The sequence below is a fragment of the Tarenaya hassleriana genome, unplaced genomic scaffold, assembly GCF_000463585.1.
Source record: "Tarenaya hassleriana unplaced genomic scaffold, ASM46358v1 Cleome61, whole genome shotgun sequence".
Taxonomy (NCBI): domain Eukaryota; kingdom Viridiplantae; phylum Streptophyta; class Magnoliopsida; order Brassicales; family Cleomaceae; genus Tarenaya; species Tarenaya hassleriana.
Window position 1 is genome coordinate 218146 of NW_010968608.1, and position 17792 is coordinate 235937.

The 17792-nt window shown below is 35.8% G+C and overlaps 4 protein-coding genes across 9 annotated transcripts in view; 3 read left to right on the forward strand and 1 right to left on the reverse strand.

Moving 5' to 3' along the window:
• Nucleotides 1-3680: 3680 nt before the first annotated feature.
• On the forward strand, nucleotides 3681-6155 carry LOC104799808 (cyclin-D4-1-like). 2 transcript variants are annotated; one of them, XM_010522461.1, is made up of 6 exons: nucleotides 3681-4334; nucleotides 4498-4584; nucleotides 4675-4770; nucleotides 4885-5086; nucleotides 5230-5360; nucleotides 5573-6155. In XM_010522461.1, exons 1-6 carry the CDS (start codon nucleotides 4020-4022, stop codon nucleotides 5786-5788), a joined length of 1047 nt encoding a protein of 348 aa, XP_010520763.1. In that variant the 5' UTR covers nucleotides 3681-4019; the 3' UTR covers nucleotides 5789-6155. The 2 variants fall into 2 exon arrangements, with proteins under 2 accessions (XP_010520763.1, XP_010520762.1); XM_010522460.1 differs by having other exon boundaries at nucleotides 3682-4334; nucleotides 4666-4770.
• Nucleotides 6156-8844: 2689 nt separating this feature from the next.
• On the forward strand, nucleotides 8845-12559 carry LOC104799809 (protein S-acyltransferase 8). 3 transcript variants are annotated; one of them, XM_010522465.1, is made up of 7 exons: nucleotides 8845-9223; nucleotides 10261-10446; nucleotides 10950-11249; nucleotides 11336-11569; nucleotides 11702-11894; nucleotides 11967-12327; nucleotides 12406-12559. In XM_010522465.1, exons 1-6 carry the CDS (start codon nucleotides 9185-9187, stop codon nucleotides 12299-12301), a joined length of 1287 nt encoding a protein of 428 aa, XP_010520767.1. In that variant the 5' UTR covers nucleotides 8845-9184; the 3' UTR covers nucleotides 12302-12327; nucleotides 12406-12559. The 3 variants fall into 3 exon arrangements, with proteins under 3 accessions (XP_010520767.1, XP_010520766.1, XP_010520765.1); XM_010522464.1 differs by having other exon boundaries at nucleotides 11702-11923; nucleotides 11996-12559; XM_010522463.1 differs by having other exon boundaries at nucleotides 11967-12559.
• Nucleotides 12560-13458: 899 nt separating this feature from the next.
• On the forward strand, nucleotides 13459-14695 carry LOC104799810. Its single transcript, XM_010522466.1, has 2 exons — nucleotides 13459-13718; nucleotides 14125-14695. Exons 1-2 carry the CDS (start codon nucleotides 13527-13529, stop codon nucleotides 14500-14502), a joined length of 570 nt encoding a protein of 189 aa, XP_010520768.1. The 5' UTR covers nucleotides 13459-13526; the 3' UTR covers nucleotides 14503-14695.
• Nucleotides 14696-16209: 1514 nt separating this feature from the next.
• The window catches only part of LOC104799811 (pyridoxine/pyridoxamine 5'-phosphate oxidase 1, chloroplastic), a 4775-nt gene continuing 3192 nt past the window's right edge, over nucleotides 16210-17792 (reverse strand). For all 3 annotated transcript variants that reach the window (XM_010522468.2, XM_010522467.2, XM_010522469.2), the window contains exons 10-15: nucleotides 17757-17792; nucleotides 17575-17665; nucleotides 17331-17435; nucleotides 17158-17228; nucleotides 16879-16974; nucleotides 16210-16639 (exon numbers count right to left, since the gene is read on the reverse strand). In XM_010522468.2, the coding sequence (XP_010520770.1) occupies nucleotides 16573-16639; nucleotides 16879-16974; nucleotides 17158-17228; nucleotides 17331-17435; nucleotides 17575-17665; nucleotides 17757-17792 (466 nt within the window). In that variant the 3' untranslated portion in view covers nucleotides 16210-16572. The remainder of the gene's footprint in view (nucleotides 16640-16878; nucleotides 16975-17157; nucleotides 17229-17330; nucleotides 17436-17574; nucleotides 17666-17756) is intronic.

Here is a 17792-nt window from a genome sequence, read left to right on the forward strand (position 1 = left end):
TTTGTGGTTTCAATATGATATCCATTCAGTCGGATATCTTTAAAACTTAATAGATTTCTTTGGGACTTGGAGGAAAATAGTGCATCTTTTATAGCAAATTTTGTTCCTCCTGGCATTATGAAATCGGCTCTTCCGGAGCCTTCAATTATTTTTGCATTTCCAGATATAGTAATGACATTTCCTTTGTTTATTTTCAGAGTAGAAAAATATTTCTTGTCTGTTAGTATTGTATGTGTTGTAGCACTATCTGCTAAACATATATCTCTTCCTCGATTTGCAGATTTAGCCATACTCATTATCTATTGAAGAACAAAATAACATAGTAAACATTAGAAAATATATTATAACATTATGACTAACAGAAATGATGACACAGATACATAACTATTTTACAAAATGTAGACGCATTATTTATGCATATATGGATTATTACGAGGTTGATTACATATATAAACGATACAACTATATATATGGCTTTTTATTCATAATCAACGCCATCTTCAGGATGCGCAAAACCATCAGCGAGGTCCATGTGTGTAAAATCTTTAGCACCACCAGCATCATCATCCGAATTGTTTATGACATGATTTGTCTCGACACCTTTCCCTTTCGCTTCTTTAATCGATTTTTGGTAAAGGTCCACCAAGTGTTTAGCCGTGCGACAAGTACGTGACCAATGTCCTGTCATTCCACACCGGTGACATGTGCTTTCTTTCATCCGTTTGTTTGGATGATCATGTGTTCCCCCTCTATTATTGTTATGGTTTTGGAATGAGATTCCTCGACCACCTCCTCTATTCCAACTTCGGCTAACACCACGACCTCGTCCTCGGCCTCGACCTCGACCTCGGCCTCTACCTCGAAAATAACCACGTCCTCGGTTATTATAAAATATAACATTCTCTCCAGGGAATGATATATTTTCTGTAACATTTACTTCAGGAAATGGTACAGAACCTGTCGGCCGAGATGCATGATTTTTCATTAGTAATTCATTATTTTGCTCGGCCAAGAGAAGACATGAGAGAAACTCTGAGTATTTTGTATACCCCTTTTCTCGATACTGTTGTTGGAGGATAATGTTCGAGGCGTGCATAGTTGAAAAGGTTTTTTCCAACATCTCATTTTCGCTAACTGTTTCACCACATAATTTCAAAACTGATGTGATTCGGTACATTGCCGAGTTATATTCACTGACAGTTTTGAAATCTTGAAATCTGAGATGAATCCACTCATATTTTGCCTTGGGGAGGATTACCGTTTTTTGATGATCGAAACGGTCTTTTAATTTTTCCCAAAGATCTGCAGGATCTTTGATTGTCAGATATTCCTTTTTCAAATCATCATGAATATGATGCCTCAATAATATTAGTGCCTTTGCTTTATTTTCAGTTGATGCACTTTTCTCCTTAATTGTGGCACCAAGACTTTTTGATTCCAAGTGCAAATCAGCATCCAATTGCCACGATAGATAATTTTTCCCCGATATGTCAAAATTTTGGCTCCTCCCCAACGGCTATGAATAGTAATTTTCACCCTATAAATACACCCATTTATTCACTCAAACAACTCACACAAAATCATCTTTCTCTCTTCTTCTCTCACGAAATAAAAAATCTCCCAAGATGGATTTTATTAAAATTTTCTTTGTTGTAGCAATTGTAGTAGCAACGTTTGGTATTTTCTTTGATAAAAATCCCGACCCAGTTTTGTTTCCAATTTGCGTTGCCGTCTTACCTCTCGTGTATGTGTTACTAATTATAGCAATTTATATGTAATCATGCATTTCGTTATGTTGTATTATCTATGATAATGAATAAAGCTAATATATGGCTTGTTTTTTTTCTGTTTAGTCATAATGGCAAGAATGGCTAATATCGAGTTCGAGGTCCTCGACATATCGGGGAAAAATTATCTATCGTGGCAATTGGATGCTGATTTGCACTTGGAATCAAAAAGTCTTGGTGCCACAATTAAAGAGAAAAGTGCATCAACTGAAAATAAAGCAAAGGCACTAATATTATTGAGGCATCATATTCATGATGATTTGAAAAAGGAATATCTGACAATCAAAGATCCTGCAGATCTTTGGGAAAAATTAAAAGACCGTTTCGATCATCAAAAAACGGTAATCCTCCCCAAGGCAAAATATGAGTGGATTCATCTCAGATTTCAAGATTTCAAAACTGTCAGTGAATATAACTCGGCAATGTACCGAATCACATCAGTTTTGAAATTATGTGGTGAAACAGTTAGCGAAAATGAGATGTTGGAAAAAACCTTTTCAACTATGCACGCCTCGAACATTATCCTCCAACAACAGTATCGAGAAAAGGGGTATACAAAATACTCAGAGTTTCTCTCATGTCTTCTATTGGCCGAGCAGAATAATGAATTACTGATGAAAAATCATGCATCTCGGCCGACAGGTTCTGTACCATTTCCTGAAGTAAATGTTACAGAAAATATATCATTCCCTGGAGAGAATGTTATATTTTATAATAACCGAGGACGTGGTTAGTTTCAAGGTAGAGGCCGAGGTCGAGGTCGAGGCCGAGGACGAGGTCGTGGCGTTAGCCGAAGTTGGAATAGAGGAGGTGGTCGAGGAATCTCATTCCAAAACCATAACAATAATAGAGGGGGCGTGAACAGTACCCGGCTGCGTGAACAGTGCCCGGCTGCGTGAACAGTACCGTAGCTTCACTATTCATTTATAACAGGATGACTATTATATGTCTTATTTGACTATAAATCTATATTTATACATTACTCGACGATTCTAATCGAGTATAATATTTAGCAGTGATAATAAAAATAGAAATTTCATCTGGCTGATTCGATTTTAATACGAGCTTCTATTGGAAACTTTAGCAAAAAAATAGGAATCATGAAATTGAGGCAAAAAAATTAAATATAATTATATATAATAAAAAAATCCACAAAAATATAAAGGGAATTATTTTTATTGTTAGAAATAATACGAAAATAGAAAATATAGAGGACGCGTGTCGCTTTAGGAAGAAAAAAACATAGAAGGCATTTTACTTCTTTCTAATTCCATCCACACACTTTATAAATTATCAATTAAACCCATGATGACTATAAATTTGATATGCCCGATTTTAAAGAAATCATTCTTTATTAAATAGATTTTGTTTATTTATGGTACTTAAAGTTCCAAGTTCCTACCAAGGAATTGTTGAAAGGCCGCAGTCACGTGGAGGTTTAAATTGTTTCTAATAGTAGTTCAATGCAATTTGAAATTAAACGAAAAATAAATTATTGAAATTCTCGATTGGATTAAAGATAAATGTGGTGTTTAACAGGTTGTTTGACGGTAAATTTCTTTAGAAACATCTAATAAAGATTTTAATCATCAATAATTTTTTTTATTAATTATAATATATAAAACACTAATATAGTTTATTAATTCTAATTATAATAATAAATTAATATTATAAATATATTTTATATAACAATTATAAATATTTTTTTGGAAAGATGTTAGTTTATTAAATTTATATATAATTAAACTTTAAACTGAATATTTTTCATTTTTATTGGGTGTGCTTTTAAAAAATAATAAAAATAATACGTTTTATATTTTTTGATGTTTATGTAATTCTCGAGCAATTACCCTTTTTTATTTTCGAAACCACACAAATATTTTTTTTCTTCCCTCCCTCGGCGAATCGTCCTCTCTCTGCGTCTTTTACCCTAAAAAGAGGCACTGCTTCTCCTCCATAAGACCTTCTTTGTTCCTCACACTCTCTCAGGCCTCTCTGCCAGAGAGAGAGAGAGAGAGAGAGAGAGAGAGAAAACTTCTTACACCTGTTGTTGTGTGTCTCTCTGATCGTTTTGTACACTGTTTTCCGATTCTTTTTCCTGCAAATTTTCAATAGCCAGAGTTAATACACGAACCCGCCTTCTGTTTTCACAGATTTTGCCGAAGAATCTGGTTTTAGACGTTTTTTTTGGGGAAAAGGTTCCATTTTTGTGGTGAATCGGAGTTTTCATCAATGGCACCGAGTTTTGAATGTGCGGTAGTCTCAAGCCTACTTTGCGCCGAAGACGACAGTGTCTTCGACGACAATAGCATCTACGAGGCCACAAGCTTCCTTAGGAATCGTCGAACGGATAACCATCGCGGCCGGAGCTTTTACGGCGGCGACGGAGACGGCATCGCTCCGCCATTTTCGGACAGCGAGGAAGGTCTGTCTTCGTTGATTTATAAGGAATCTGAGCATTTGCCGAGAGACGACTACTTGAAGAGACTAAGAAGTGGCGATCTGGATGTGGTGGCTAGAGCGGAAGCCATCGATTGGATTTGCAAGGTGTGTGTTCTTTTGTAAAGTACGAGTTTTTTTTTAAAAGATGGGTTCTGATTTTGTTGGGAAACGAGTTTATTTAAATGGGTGTCGATTTCTGTTACTGTTGCAAAGTATTTGTCAATGATTAACGATAATGGTGTTTCTTCCATCTTCCTCGTTAACTCAGGTTCATGCCCATTTTGGCTTTGGACCTCTCTGTGCATTTTTGTCCGTAAACTACATGGACAGATTCTTGTCCTCGTATGAATTATCTGTAAGTCTTTTCCCTGTTTCATTCCCATTTTTATCCTTTGTGTAATTGAATTTGAATGTTTTGTAAATCGGAAATGTGAAGCAACTGAAGGGCAAAGCACAGATAATGCATTTGTTGGCTGTGGCATGTTTGTCCCTTGCTGCTAAAATGGAGGAGACTGATGTTCCACTCTCCCTAGATCTTCAGGTTTGCCCTCATTAACAATGCCCACGAATCAAAGATCTCTCCTTTCGAAAAAAAATCTAAACTTTTTTGTCGAATCCGATAGTTTTATATGGAAAGGTGTCGAAAAATGAGCAGGTGGGTGAGTCAAAATTTGTGTTTGACGCAAGAACCATACAGAGGATGGAGCTTCTTGTGCTTAGCACATTGAAGTGGAGAATGCAAGCAGTGACCCCATTCTCCTTCTTGGATCATTTCCATTCCAAGATCAATGTTGACCAATCTCTCCGAAGATTCACAATCTTGAGATCCTGTCAACTCATCTCAAACACACTCAAAGGTTAGTGATAACCGATTGAAAGGGTTTGGATGGAGGGGTAGGCATAGCAATCAATGAATTGAATGAGAGGAAGATGATTGGTATGAGTGATGAAACTAATGGATTCAAGGGCTTTTGGTGGGTGTGTGGAATAATAAATACAGGGATCCACTTCTTGGAGTTCAAGCCTTCAGAGCTTGCAGCAGCTGTGGTAATTTCTTCTGCAGAGGAACAACTTCACGTTGCTTTGGACAGTGAAAAAGCACTCTCCAATCTCTCTCCATACGTCTCAAAGGTAAAAAGAAAAACCCCTTCTTGGTGGTCCTTCACAAAAAACATTGGCTCTCTCACATTCATGATGACATTGTCTTGATCTTGCCATGAACTGATGGGGACACATTTAACCTTGATGAACTATCCGATTGGCCAAACCCGATTGATCCAATCCAGCAAAGATTCGTTTTTTTCATCGGTCTTCGTCATCTTTATGTGATTGTGATCTTTCAGGCAAGGTTGTTGAAATGTAAAGAACTGATCAAAGGTCAGGGATTAACCGGTTCCTGGTCACTCCAATGTGCTCCGCAAAGCCCAAATGGAGTGCTAGAAGCTGCTTGCTTGAGCTTCAGAAGCGATGAATCGTCCCTCGTGGGATCACAAGACAGCAGCCCTGTCCCGAAACGAAGAAGGCTAGACCGATCTTGTGAGAACCGACGCTGTAATTAACGGGAAATAAAAACAAAAGAACCGAGAAAAAGGACAGAGGAAAATAAAGGATAAGAAAAGGATCAGTATATTCTTATACGGAATAACGTGGTTTGCCGTGAGGTTCGTGTTCGTCCATGTTTGACGACGAAACCAAAGACTATTGAGAACTACGAGGGGGCGGAATTGGAACTTCTAAAAGTTTAGGTGAAAAACGAATTTACTGAGATTATGCGGGGCTCAAATGGAAATATGTTGGAATTGGCGCGTAAAGGAAGGAGATGGAAATTTTGAGGTTGGCGCTAAATTATGTTTTGTTTTTTAATAATTAAAATAATTATATTTGTTTGATATCTTTGTTGTGTAGATAAGGTTGATATTTATAATATATCTATAATGAATTATGTTCTCTCTATATATATATATATATGTGTGTCTGTGCAAATAATAAATTTTGAAAACCATAAGAATAGGTTATCGACTTCTTATCGGCAATGAAAATTTCTAAAAATATTTCTTTTTGAAGCTACCTATCATTAATGGGAATTCAATTTTCTTATATCCTCTCATCTAATCTAGAACTCAATTAAAGCGCTTTTCAAATACTAATTTTTTGTATTTATTAATCTTTTTATAAAAAAAAACAGATGCTTCGTTTCTATTACCATAAATAATCAAATATTATTGTTTGAAATAAACTACTAGCTCTAATGCAATTTGGTTGGCTTGCATTAAATGACATTCAAATACCGTCTTCCATATTCTTTCATTTGATATAATAAAGTGCAGATTTAATGCCTACAAAAAGATATAATCCTTTTATCATCGGAAACCTTAATAATATAATAAAAAAATACTTGTTAATAATATAATGAAAATAGAAGATAATAAATTTAATTTTTTTTATTAGGAAGCACGTAAAGTTAATACATTTTTTTTTGTTAATTTCATATCAATTAGTTGAAAACAAAATACGAGCCCAAAAACAGCATTAAAAAAGAACCACCCTTGGGCTTTGATGGGTCTATAGGGCTATAGATTCCATGAGTAAAATTATTTGGTCCGAACAAAAAGCCCATTTTCAGTAGAGTCGGCCCATATAAGGCCCAATAACTTTTAAAATTCTTTAGGGCCATATCAGTGAGGGCTTTGTTTTTTTCATAGTGCAAAACATCGATTTACATGTTTTTAATAATAATAATCGAATACTTATATAATATTATTTAATTGATTTAATTATAATAGGTTTACAATTATAATTAAACCAATTAAATAGGTTTACAATTATAATTAAACCACGTTCTAAATTTTGTAGGAGCACTTGCTGATATAACAGATCCTGACTCTCGTTACCAATGTTCTTAGTCGTGGCGGTGTTATAAATTCAGATTCTTAAAAAATGATTAGAATCCTATAATCGTAATCCATATTTTTATATGTTTAGAAAAAATAACAAATGTTTTAAGAGGGGCAATTTATTTATTTTTTAACAAAAATAAAAACCGAGCCTAATGTTACTAGAGATTCAACTTTGGATTCAGTCATTTAGCAATTTTGGTTTGCCTCTCATTATATAATACATTTTCCCATTTTTTTTAAATGGTATCATTGTTTAGATAATGTTGCAATATCATTCTTTTTTTTTTTTTGTAAACAGGTGTTCTAGACCGAAACTCAAACTAATCCCGAAACCGAAATAAGTCATATGATTAGAATATACGTTCTTCCCCTAATTTGAAATTCAAATTCGGGACAGAATAGGCGTTTTATTAAAGTTAGGTTTTCACTAAAAAAAATTCATTTTATAAAAAAAAAAATTTCCACCTGATGTTTAGGTTATTATCATATCAATATTGAATTAGTTTATAGAACAAATAAAAAAAATGATTGTATCTTATTCAATTCATTTACATTGAGAAATCTCAATTGGATTATCCTTCCGTAAAATTAGATATAAAAAGTTATAAATTCAATTTTTCGAAAAAAGGAAGAAAGAGCAAAACTTCGTTAAAGCCACAAATGTATGAAAACTAAGGTTACAAAAGTCTTGAGCTGGAAAGAAATCTAAGTCTATAGATCAAATCCAATATTTGTCTTTTTATCTTTTAAAAAAAATCCAAAATTATAATTATAAATACAACATAGATTTACAAAACAAATTTAAGAGGTTAAAGAAAAAAATAAAAGATTTACAGAAAGGGAATATATGTTTCTGATTTACCAAAAAAAAAAAAGAATATTTGTTTCTGGAGGACAAATGCTCTGCGAGAAAAAAGAAGAGAGAGCGAATCTCTCAGCACGACTTTTCATGAAAGTTTTGTGAAAATGATAATAACAACAGAAATTTCTTTTTAACTTGTTTAAAATTTAAATAAAACTACGATTTTTAATATAAATATATAACTGTTAACTTAAATGCATAAAAGTTTCAAATATTACTTACACATTATTTACATTTTCAATTTAATAGTTGAAATCTGAAATTTCATTTTTTAAATTAAAACCAAATATATTCTAAAAATTACTATTCAATTACATAGAAATTTTAAATAATCTGTTTGTCAGAGAAATGTTAAGAAAATTTTAATAATTTCATATATTTTTTGTATGTCGCTTTATCTGAAAACAATATTTTTTTTCAATTGATGAAAATCACAAGAAGATTAATTATCATGGAATCGGCCAACGGCAGTGACTTCTACCCGTTGTGTTGTTTATTTATTTATTTTAGAAATAATGTAATTATATAGCATAGTATCTTAATCTTGGATTAATATAGCTAATCATTGTCATTAGGCTTTGCAACAAATATAAAATTTGAAATTGATGAATTTGCTGCAGATTAAGTATGCTTTAAAGGTTACTAATTGTGAAATAAATAGATACATTGATGTTTAATACAGCCATTACAAATTTGGTATTAAGGTTATAATACAGACTGGCGATGCGAAGTGGCTCCAAAGGTAAATTCGTAAGGTTCTGAGGATATATCCGTAAATTCGGTAAATAAAGTAAAATCGATTGTGGTTTAGGAGACATTACGATGACGTAATAAATACAGAAAAAAGTGTGAGCGAAAAACAAAATTTCTTCTCCGCTGAACACAGAACACAAAACCGCCCTTTGTGAGGCAGATCAGACCCAGAGGCCGCTGTCGAACCTCAAAACCTTAAAAATTCTTGTAATTTTTGTTATTCCCCGTTCTTTTATTTTGGAATCTCGGCGTGGGGTCTTCGTCAATTTCGTGTGTAGTTGTTATCTGTCGAAACGCAGAGGGGGAGAGAAGGCTCGGCGATTTTTTTGTTTGTTTTTTCTTAATGAAATGATCGAGAAGGGAAGAAATTTTCAGGATCCTCGAAATCGACTGCGAGTAGTGAGGAGTTTCTGATCCTTCTGCCGTGTGCTTGTTCTTTTCCCATGGCGAAACGGGTCTACGAAGCCTGGAAAGGAAGTAATGTAAGGCTGTTTTACCGACCATTTGGGTTTAAAAGAAATTGAAGTTTGGATTTTTGTAGTTCCTTCTTGTTTTCGGAATCTGGGTTTGGTCTGAATTTTGTTGGTTTGACAAGAAAAATTACTGGGTCTTAGTTGATTTTGTGACGTTTCCTCGAGTTGGCGTCCAAGGGTATGTAAGAGAATTAGGTTTTTTGTCTTTTGGGGCATTGGTTGAATAGTCATACTTCTGTGGCTCACTGATTGGTTCACTTAGGTTACACAAAAGCTATGGGTGAAGAACCGTAGTCTTTTGGTGCTCTGGTGTGGTGACAACTCATTTGGCGTTTATGAGTATGTGTTGGTTGGAGAAATTGTAAATCTTCATGCTTTTTGAACCATCTGTTCACCAATCTTTGGTTATGAGCTGAAATCATCGGAATCTCAGCGCCCTGATGGATTTGTCACCATTTTCAATTAGATTGATGTCCCAATGGTAGTGGTTTTGAATTCATAAGCTGGGCACTACAGTTTGCACAGTTTTTTCGTTGCTGGGTCAGAATGTTAGTTCATAATGTTGTTTGTGAGTCACCGACAATGGTTCGAGCTGATGATGAAGACAATGACATCTAAAATGGGGGAAAACAGTTGACAATCAGATAGTTGTCCGTTACTTATGGTCTGTTAGGCTTTCATTTGGTCTTCTTTTCTAAGTGTTTCTTCCTGGTTTTTCATGGTGGTATTATTGGCTTGCACTTTACCAATGTATTTCCAGCATTGTGACCATGTCATCGCCATAAGTACCATATTGTTGAACTTATCTACCGTTATCGTTGACAACATCTCTTATTACAACATGCATGAATGTTCATTTTGATGTAATCTTCTATTCAGATTTTTGTTGTGTCACGTGTGGATATCATTAGCATAGCAATCATATACTTTGGTCATGTGTGCTCCAGATGTGGATGCTGCTTTGTAACTCATCAGTTTGTCAGTTTGGTAGTTTCAATTGATTGGTTCCAATGATATCCAATTCCTCTTTCGTTGCTATTTTGCAGAAGTTCATCCTCGGTGGGAGATTGATATTTGGGCCAGATGCTAGGTCATTGCCTTTTACTTTGCTGCTGATCATAGTTCCAGTTATTCTATTCTGCGTATTCGTGGCTAGGCATCTACGCCATGAATTCTCTCCGTACAGTGCAGGGTACGCAATATTGGTGGTAGCGATTCTATTTACTATCTATGTAAGTTCTCTTTGGCTGGTTCATTTACAATATTTCATGTATCCGGCTTTACATTTCTTTTCTGCTCGTCTTTCATGCTCTTTGGATATTGCCAGGAATTATCTACTCTTTTGCGGTTCTTGAATTTCGGGTTTTAAGAGCATTGCATGTGATTTGCTAGGATGAGGCTTTAGTTCTTTCGGAAGTTGCATTTGGAATCTTAGAATGATTTCGTGTGGCCATACTGGTGGTCATATAGTATAAGATGTTCCTCTCCATTGGACTTAGAATATGTTCAGGATCCTATCATTTTGGCTTTACTTTTTCTATTCTTTCCTGTTTCTGTAAGTGCCGTTAATGAGAAAAAAAACTCGCTCTTTGTTAAACACTAGAGGATAAGCCCAACAGTAAGCCTTGTGAATTGTGATCTTCGTGAGATTTGGTGTCTCTTTTTGTCGCTTTTCGGTTTATTTGACGTTTTCTTTCATTCTTGTTTGCTCAAATCATATAGTTGATTTTGATAGGTATTGATTCTCCTCTCCCTCACCTCTGCTCGTGACCCCGGTATCATTCCACGAAATTTACATCCGCCAGAGGAAGACCTACGCTACGACACAACGGTATCAGCAGATGGAAGGCAAACACCCAGTGTCCAAATTCCTAGGACGAAAGAAGTTATGGTCAATGGCATTTCTGTCAGAGTGAAATACTGCGACACATGTATGCTTTATCGGCCTCCTCGTTGCTCCCATTGTTCCATTTGCAACAACTGTGTCGAGCGCTTTGACCATCATTGCCCGTGGGTGGGCCAATGCATTGGACTCGTAAGCTCTTTTAAACGATCTGTTTCCTTAGTTGGAACTCGGGCTTTATACACCGATTCTGAACTTTAGTATTTTGTGAATGGCAGAGAAACTATCGGTACTTCTTCATGTTTGTTTCTTCGGCAACCCTTCTCTGCATCTATGTGTTCTCGATGTCAGCTTTGTACATCAAGATCCTGATGGATCATAACCGTGGTACTGTATGGAGCGCCATGAGAGAATCACCTTGGGCAGTTATGCTGATGATATATTGCTTTGTCGCCTTGTGGTTCGTCGGTGGCCTTACGGGGTTCCACTTGTACCTCATAAGCACGAACCAGGTCAGTTGAATTATCGTTTTGACACTTAACTGATTGTTGACATTTCCAGGAGATTCGTCAGATTCTGTCTGCTTGTGAGTATCTTTCTGCATTTGTCTCGGGCTGACGCCCAACCCCCGTGTCTTGTTTCAGACAACCTATGAGAACTTCCGCTACAGGGCGGACAGCAGAATCAACGTGTACAACCTTGGTTGTCCGAACAATTTCCTGGAAATCTTCTGCTCCAGGATCAAGCCTTCCAGGAACAAGTTCCGAGCTTTCATCCAAGAAGAACCACCGAGGGTTATCTCTTTTCCTACCGGTCGGGAAGCGGCAGCCGAAGCAGATGAAGAATCCGGAACTCGGCGTCAGAAGGTGGAAGACGACCCTCCCGGTCGGGAAGCGGCAGCCGAAGCAGATGAAGAATCCGGAACTCGGCGTCAGAAGGTGGAAGACGATCTAGACATCGGGGAAGATCTCTTGAAAATCTCTCAGCGTTGTAACCCGGAAGAAATCAACGAGGATTTACGCAGCAGAGGCGGCAGCAACGATCTTCCTCACCACGTCGTGGACATGGACCAATCCATTCTCGGCTCTTCTGACCAGAGAGCCCCCACCATAAGATCAGAAACTCGGCATGGGAGCTGGGGAAGAAGAAGCGGGAGCTGGGATATAGAACCGGACTCGATAGCGAATCCCACAACGGTTGGCGAGAAGAACAAAAGCTACGCAGCTGCAAAGGAAGGGCGGTGATGATCAGATTCAGCCATTGATAACAGGTAAATTTATGCAAGATTCTTATTTTTGGGTTTTTTTTCTCTCTCTTGTTCTTGCTGCCCTTTCTTCTTCTTCTTCAGATGTGATTTTGGTGTTGGGGCTTTATGAACATTTTAAACGTGGAAGGAACCGAAATGAGACAAGACACTTGTTGTTGGATTTGGATGTGTCTTTCATCAGTTCATGTAATGTTGGAAGTAGAGAGGAGAAAGCACAGTTGGTTTGTTTTTCCTTTTTTTTTTTTTTTAAATTAACGTTCTGAATGTTTTGTTGATAAATTGTGAGGATTTCTTTCTATATATATATATATATATGTATATGTATGTATGTATATGTATGTATGTATATGTATATATACGTATATTATATTCTATATTCTTCACATACACTCAATTTGTTTAAAAAACGAGCGAGAAAACTAGCAATTCCCTCTCAATTATCGCAATTTATCTAATTTTTTACCAAAACAAATTGAATTATTCATATCTCCTCTTGAATGTTTGTAAAACATCAATTTTTTTTCCTTGCATTTTCAAAATTCATAAGATTTCTCCCAAAAAATTCAAAATTTATGGATTTCCTTCTAATTTTCTAACCCAAATCAGGAGAAAGCGAATGGATTTTTTTCTATAAAAAAAAATCTGAGAGAAATCGGATGAATTGTTGAAATTTAAAATAGTCTTTGGAATTAGTTTTTATAAATCCATATATAGATATTAGTTTTTCTTAAATTTTCCTATTGACAGCAAATCATACGCCATATAGTTACAACTATTTATGGAAAAATACTTATAATATATATATATATCATCTTGATTTACATAAATCGTATGTTAAAACTATACCTTAGAATTAGATGTCGTGAAATCAACCGAAACCACAAACTATTAGTGAACGAATCTCCAGATTAAGATCACAATCCAGCAAAAGAATAAATCAAATTTAGTAAATTTAAATCAAAATCAATATTTACCGCTGTCTTAATTAGCCCATTTCCCCTCTATACTTTGTCTATAAGTTCTCTTCTCTCAATCCAGCAGTAACAGCCTCATCAAACCATTTACGAAACTGCAAAGCATGAATGGTCACTTATAAAAAAAACAGATCTTATTAATACCAACACGTGTCCCCCCATTCCGTACAAATTCTTCACCGGAAAGTATTAAAAACCAATAAATCAAGAAACTTTTCCGGCGAAGTTATGGCTTCATTCTCCGGTCGTTTCTCCGTCGTCTCGGCGGCCATCATCGTCCAATTTCTGGCGCTGACGGCCAACTCCGCCGTGGCACAGCGTTCCATTTTCATCGACTCCGTCTGCGAGCGTGTCTCCGACAAAACCTACTGCCTCAAAACTCTGTTGGGGAATCCTGCGGCTCTTGCCGCCAACGGTCTGGTAAATATGTTTTTTTTATGATTAAAATTTTACATAGATGTTTAGTAATAGTTAAGGGTTTTTAATATATTTTTCTTAAAGTTGAAGGTTATTTTGGAATTACCAATAATTTAAGTCTTAAATGGATCTTTTTTGAAAATCGAGGGTTTTTACGATTGTTTTCCCATATTTATATTCGAATGGAATTATAATATTATAATAATGACGTACGATGTGTCGTTATTTTTGTTCCGAGAAATTTCATGCAGACTTGTAACCCTAATATTAAAATTCACGTGACCTAAACAGCAGAAAACCGAGATCTTAGAGCTTGAAAGATTTCGACATTTTTCGTTATAAATATTAAAATCTAATAACAAGAGAATCTCTAACAAAAAAAAAAACATTTTTTTTGGAAATTGAATAGTTCCCCCTGGCCGAGGTCGTAGTGGGTCTTGGGAAGGCTCACGCCGAGAAGACGTTGGCCTTCATCGACGAGGCCGCGAAGAGGGACCCCTCGAAGAAGGCCGAGTTCGCGTCGTGCCGTAACGCCTACGTGGCAATCCAGGCGTCGTTCCGAAGCGCCTTGGGCGAGCTCACGTCCTCGCCGGACACGGCTAACTACGACGTCATGGTGTCACGTGACCAGACGACGGAGGTGACGTCATTGATCGGAAAAAACACGGACGTCGCCTCCAAGACGCTGGCGATGATGAACGATCAGATGATCCGTTTCATCGATTTGGCCACCGGAGCCACCGATGCCGTCGACGACGACGACGAGAACACTTTCCGTCGTGCTTGATGCGGTTCGGTTTATATCCGGTCCGGTTCAATATATATATTTTTGGGTTTCTTTTCTTTTTCTTTTTCTTTTTTACGTTTGGTAAAACACACAAATATAAAAAGGTCAATAAATATGTTATAATAAGAAATGTGTTACCTGTACATCTCTATATCTATATATGAAATTACATATATAGATGCGTTTTTTTTTTCTTCTCTTGGTTTAATTTTATAGTTTAATTAATTGGCCCATCTGATTAATTTAATCAATGTTTAGGTGATGGTGAGAAAGCGATATCAAAATCCCGATTCATGGAAATAAAATTTATTCAAAGACAAAGAACACCAAAAATGGCGATTATATAATGTATAATTTGGATGTTGAGAAGTTTTATAAAAGAGAAGATTTTATGCTTTGAAAAAAAAAAGAAGATTGAGATAGGTCTTGAGATTATATGGTGTTGATTTAGGTGTTATGGGATGATTTATAATACGAGAATCTATAATTTTATAACGATTTCATTAGATAAATACATTTTTAGTTCATTATATAATTTTCATATTTGTTAAATAATGATTATAAAATTCCATGTTTGGAATGTTAGATAATCCAATGAATCGCACAATTTCTACAATTCTTACGATATTTGGTGAAACTTCAATTTATATTTAGGAGTAATCGGCCACAAATTACAGTATTTTTCGGAAACAATTAATTTCTCAAATTTAGTAATTGTACAAGCATGTTAAGTTAATAGGAGTAGGAAGAATTAGAAGCACATAATTCAATAAAGTAATTAGAAAAATAATAATTAATTTTATTTGATTATTAATTATTATTATGCGGAAATATTTAACCAAAAAGTAATAATTAGGTATTTAAAAAGAATGCTTATGGGAAGGGATTAACATATAATTATGGAAATGACACTTTATCTCATCATATAGTTATCATATAAAAGTCCAATTAGTCTAAATGATGAAACCCCATATTGTAACCTCAACGGTCTTTTACCTTTGGTAACTTTTCCCCCCCAAAGATATAGCTAACCCATCAAAAAAAGATTTTTACTGTATAGTTTCCATCATTTTCAGAAGCATAATTAAGAATGCTACTTACTGAGGTTTCTATAATTATAAATGGATTTCCTTTACACCTTTTTATTAGAGGAGTTTGACGTTTTGATTCCACAAAGTTAAATGTAATGGTATAATCTAACAAAATTTACTTTTATTCGAATAAAATTTACTTTTAATACATTCGAACTTTCAAAGACTCCCATATAAAATCACGAATTTTATAGCTTCATATAATATATCATATCACGAGTAAAAAATGAAATATTGTTTCTCTTTTTTTTTTGTCTTCCGACAAATTTCATAATTCTACATTTATATCTATCTTAAAAATTGAATTTCAACGTTGACATTATTAACATCTTATTAATACCGTTTATAAAAAAAACAGATCTTATTAATACCAACACGTGTCATTAGTTGGCCCTGTACGGATGAAAATAAACTTATAGGAGATAATAATTCTAAATTTTTTATTTTCCACAAGAATAAATATATATATATATATATTTTTTTTTTTAAAAAAAAAAACGTGTCTTGGGGATAGTTTATGGTTAGCAACAAGCAAAAACCAAAACCGAAATCCGGTCAAATTTCAAGTATAGTTTTATTTGATCCTGTCGTTTTGAATACCGAATAATCCAAACCGAAAACCGAAAACCGAAATTGAACCAACCTTAGGTACAGGACGGTTTTAGGGCAAATCTATTTCGTGCTGTTGTGTTTGCATTTTGGTGGTTTTAACATGGCTTCTACAACTATGAGAACTGTGACAGATCATGACTTCAAAGCAAAGGAGTTGATGTCACGAGCAGTTTGTCTTTCGACCATTCTCACACAACAACAGACACAAACCTTATTCTTCTTCTATGAGATCTTAATGCAAGTTTCACCCTTATAACCGACTTTTTCCGGAGGAATAATAACACATACCTTGAGTTGGGTTGTAGTCCGATAGCTCGGTAAGAGACCTGGCAGATTTCACGGGGAAGAAGTTGCAGATAGATACTAGTCATGGAGCCAACCGATGAATTCTCCACGCTGGTTCCCTGTCAGCGTCTTGAAGGGCGTACTCCAATCTGCGGATCAAACCCATACATTAGCGTAAGGAAGCACTGGAATCAAACCCGAGTGACTGAGTAGTGATTTGGGTTTCCGAGTTGTGATCTTGATGAAACTCTCGCTGTTTTACTGATCAGTAGATGGGCGGAATCAAACAGAAGCTTTAATGTTTTCAAAGCTCGGAACTCGATATAATGGAACACAGAAACTCAGGAACTAGAGAGATGCTTATAGACGGAATTTAGAGTAAGGTGACCTGTCGTGCAGACGAGACGGCTGCCCTTGCCAAAACTCAAACCGGACTGGTTTAAGTCTGTATCCTCCCCAGTTTTTTGGTTTTGGTATCAAACTTCTGCAACGAGAAACAAAACAAGGGTTCCTTCAGCCATGTCATTCGACCGCGCAGTACACTTGTACAATCTGAATTCACAAATAAATATCGATATGCATCTCCTGAAAGATACAAGAGCCTGAAGCATGTGGATGATGGAAATGTCAAACGTAAAAACTCGAGCTAACGAGTTTTGAAACTCACCCATCTGAATATTTATCCGTCAGTTCTTCGTACTCTTGGTATAGAACATGCCTTCCAGGAACAACCGAACTCTGAAAAAAGGCGAAAGGTTGAAAAATATAAGGAAAACGAAAGATTGTCGGCATTTACATTTGAGGAAGTCCCCAGTCATTCATATAAAGCAAACAACACACCTGCTTGCTAACAATTGCTCCGATCTGACTTCCCCTAGGACGGCTATGGAAGTACTTCTCAGATTCTTCCTCGGGTAGTTTCTCAACAGGCCCTTCAACTCTCACCTGATAGGTATTAGTAAAGCCAAAGAATTTTAATTACACGCTATTAGTTGTTACTTGCCACACATCACTGGAGCAAGCAGCTGGTTTTGCGAGAGAGGATAGGAACGCCACATGAACAACTACTAAGAAGAAAATGAACCTGCCGATTAAGGCTATCCCAGTAAAAAAGAAGCGCAGCAAAAGGGTTTTCTGATAAATCAGAACCCTTTCTACTCTCGTAATTGGTGAACCTGTGTATGAGAAATGAACAGGTAAAATCAGGTTGCATACAGATAGCTACGCATTCCCAATTCTTGCGTAAAAGGGAGTGAGTGCACTAACCAGACAAATCCATTCTCATCAAATCCTTTCAGCAGG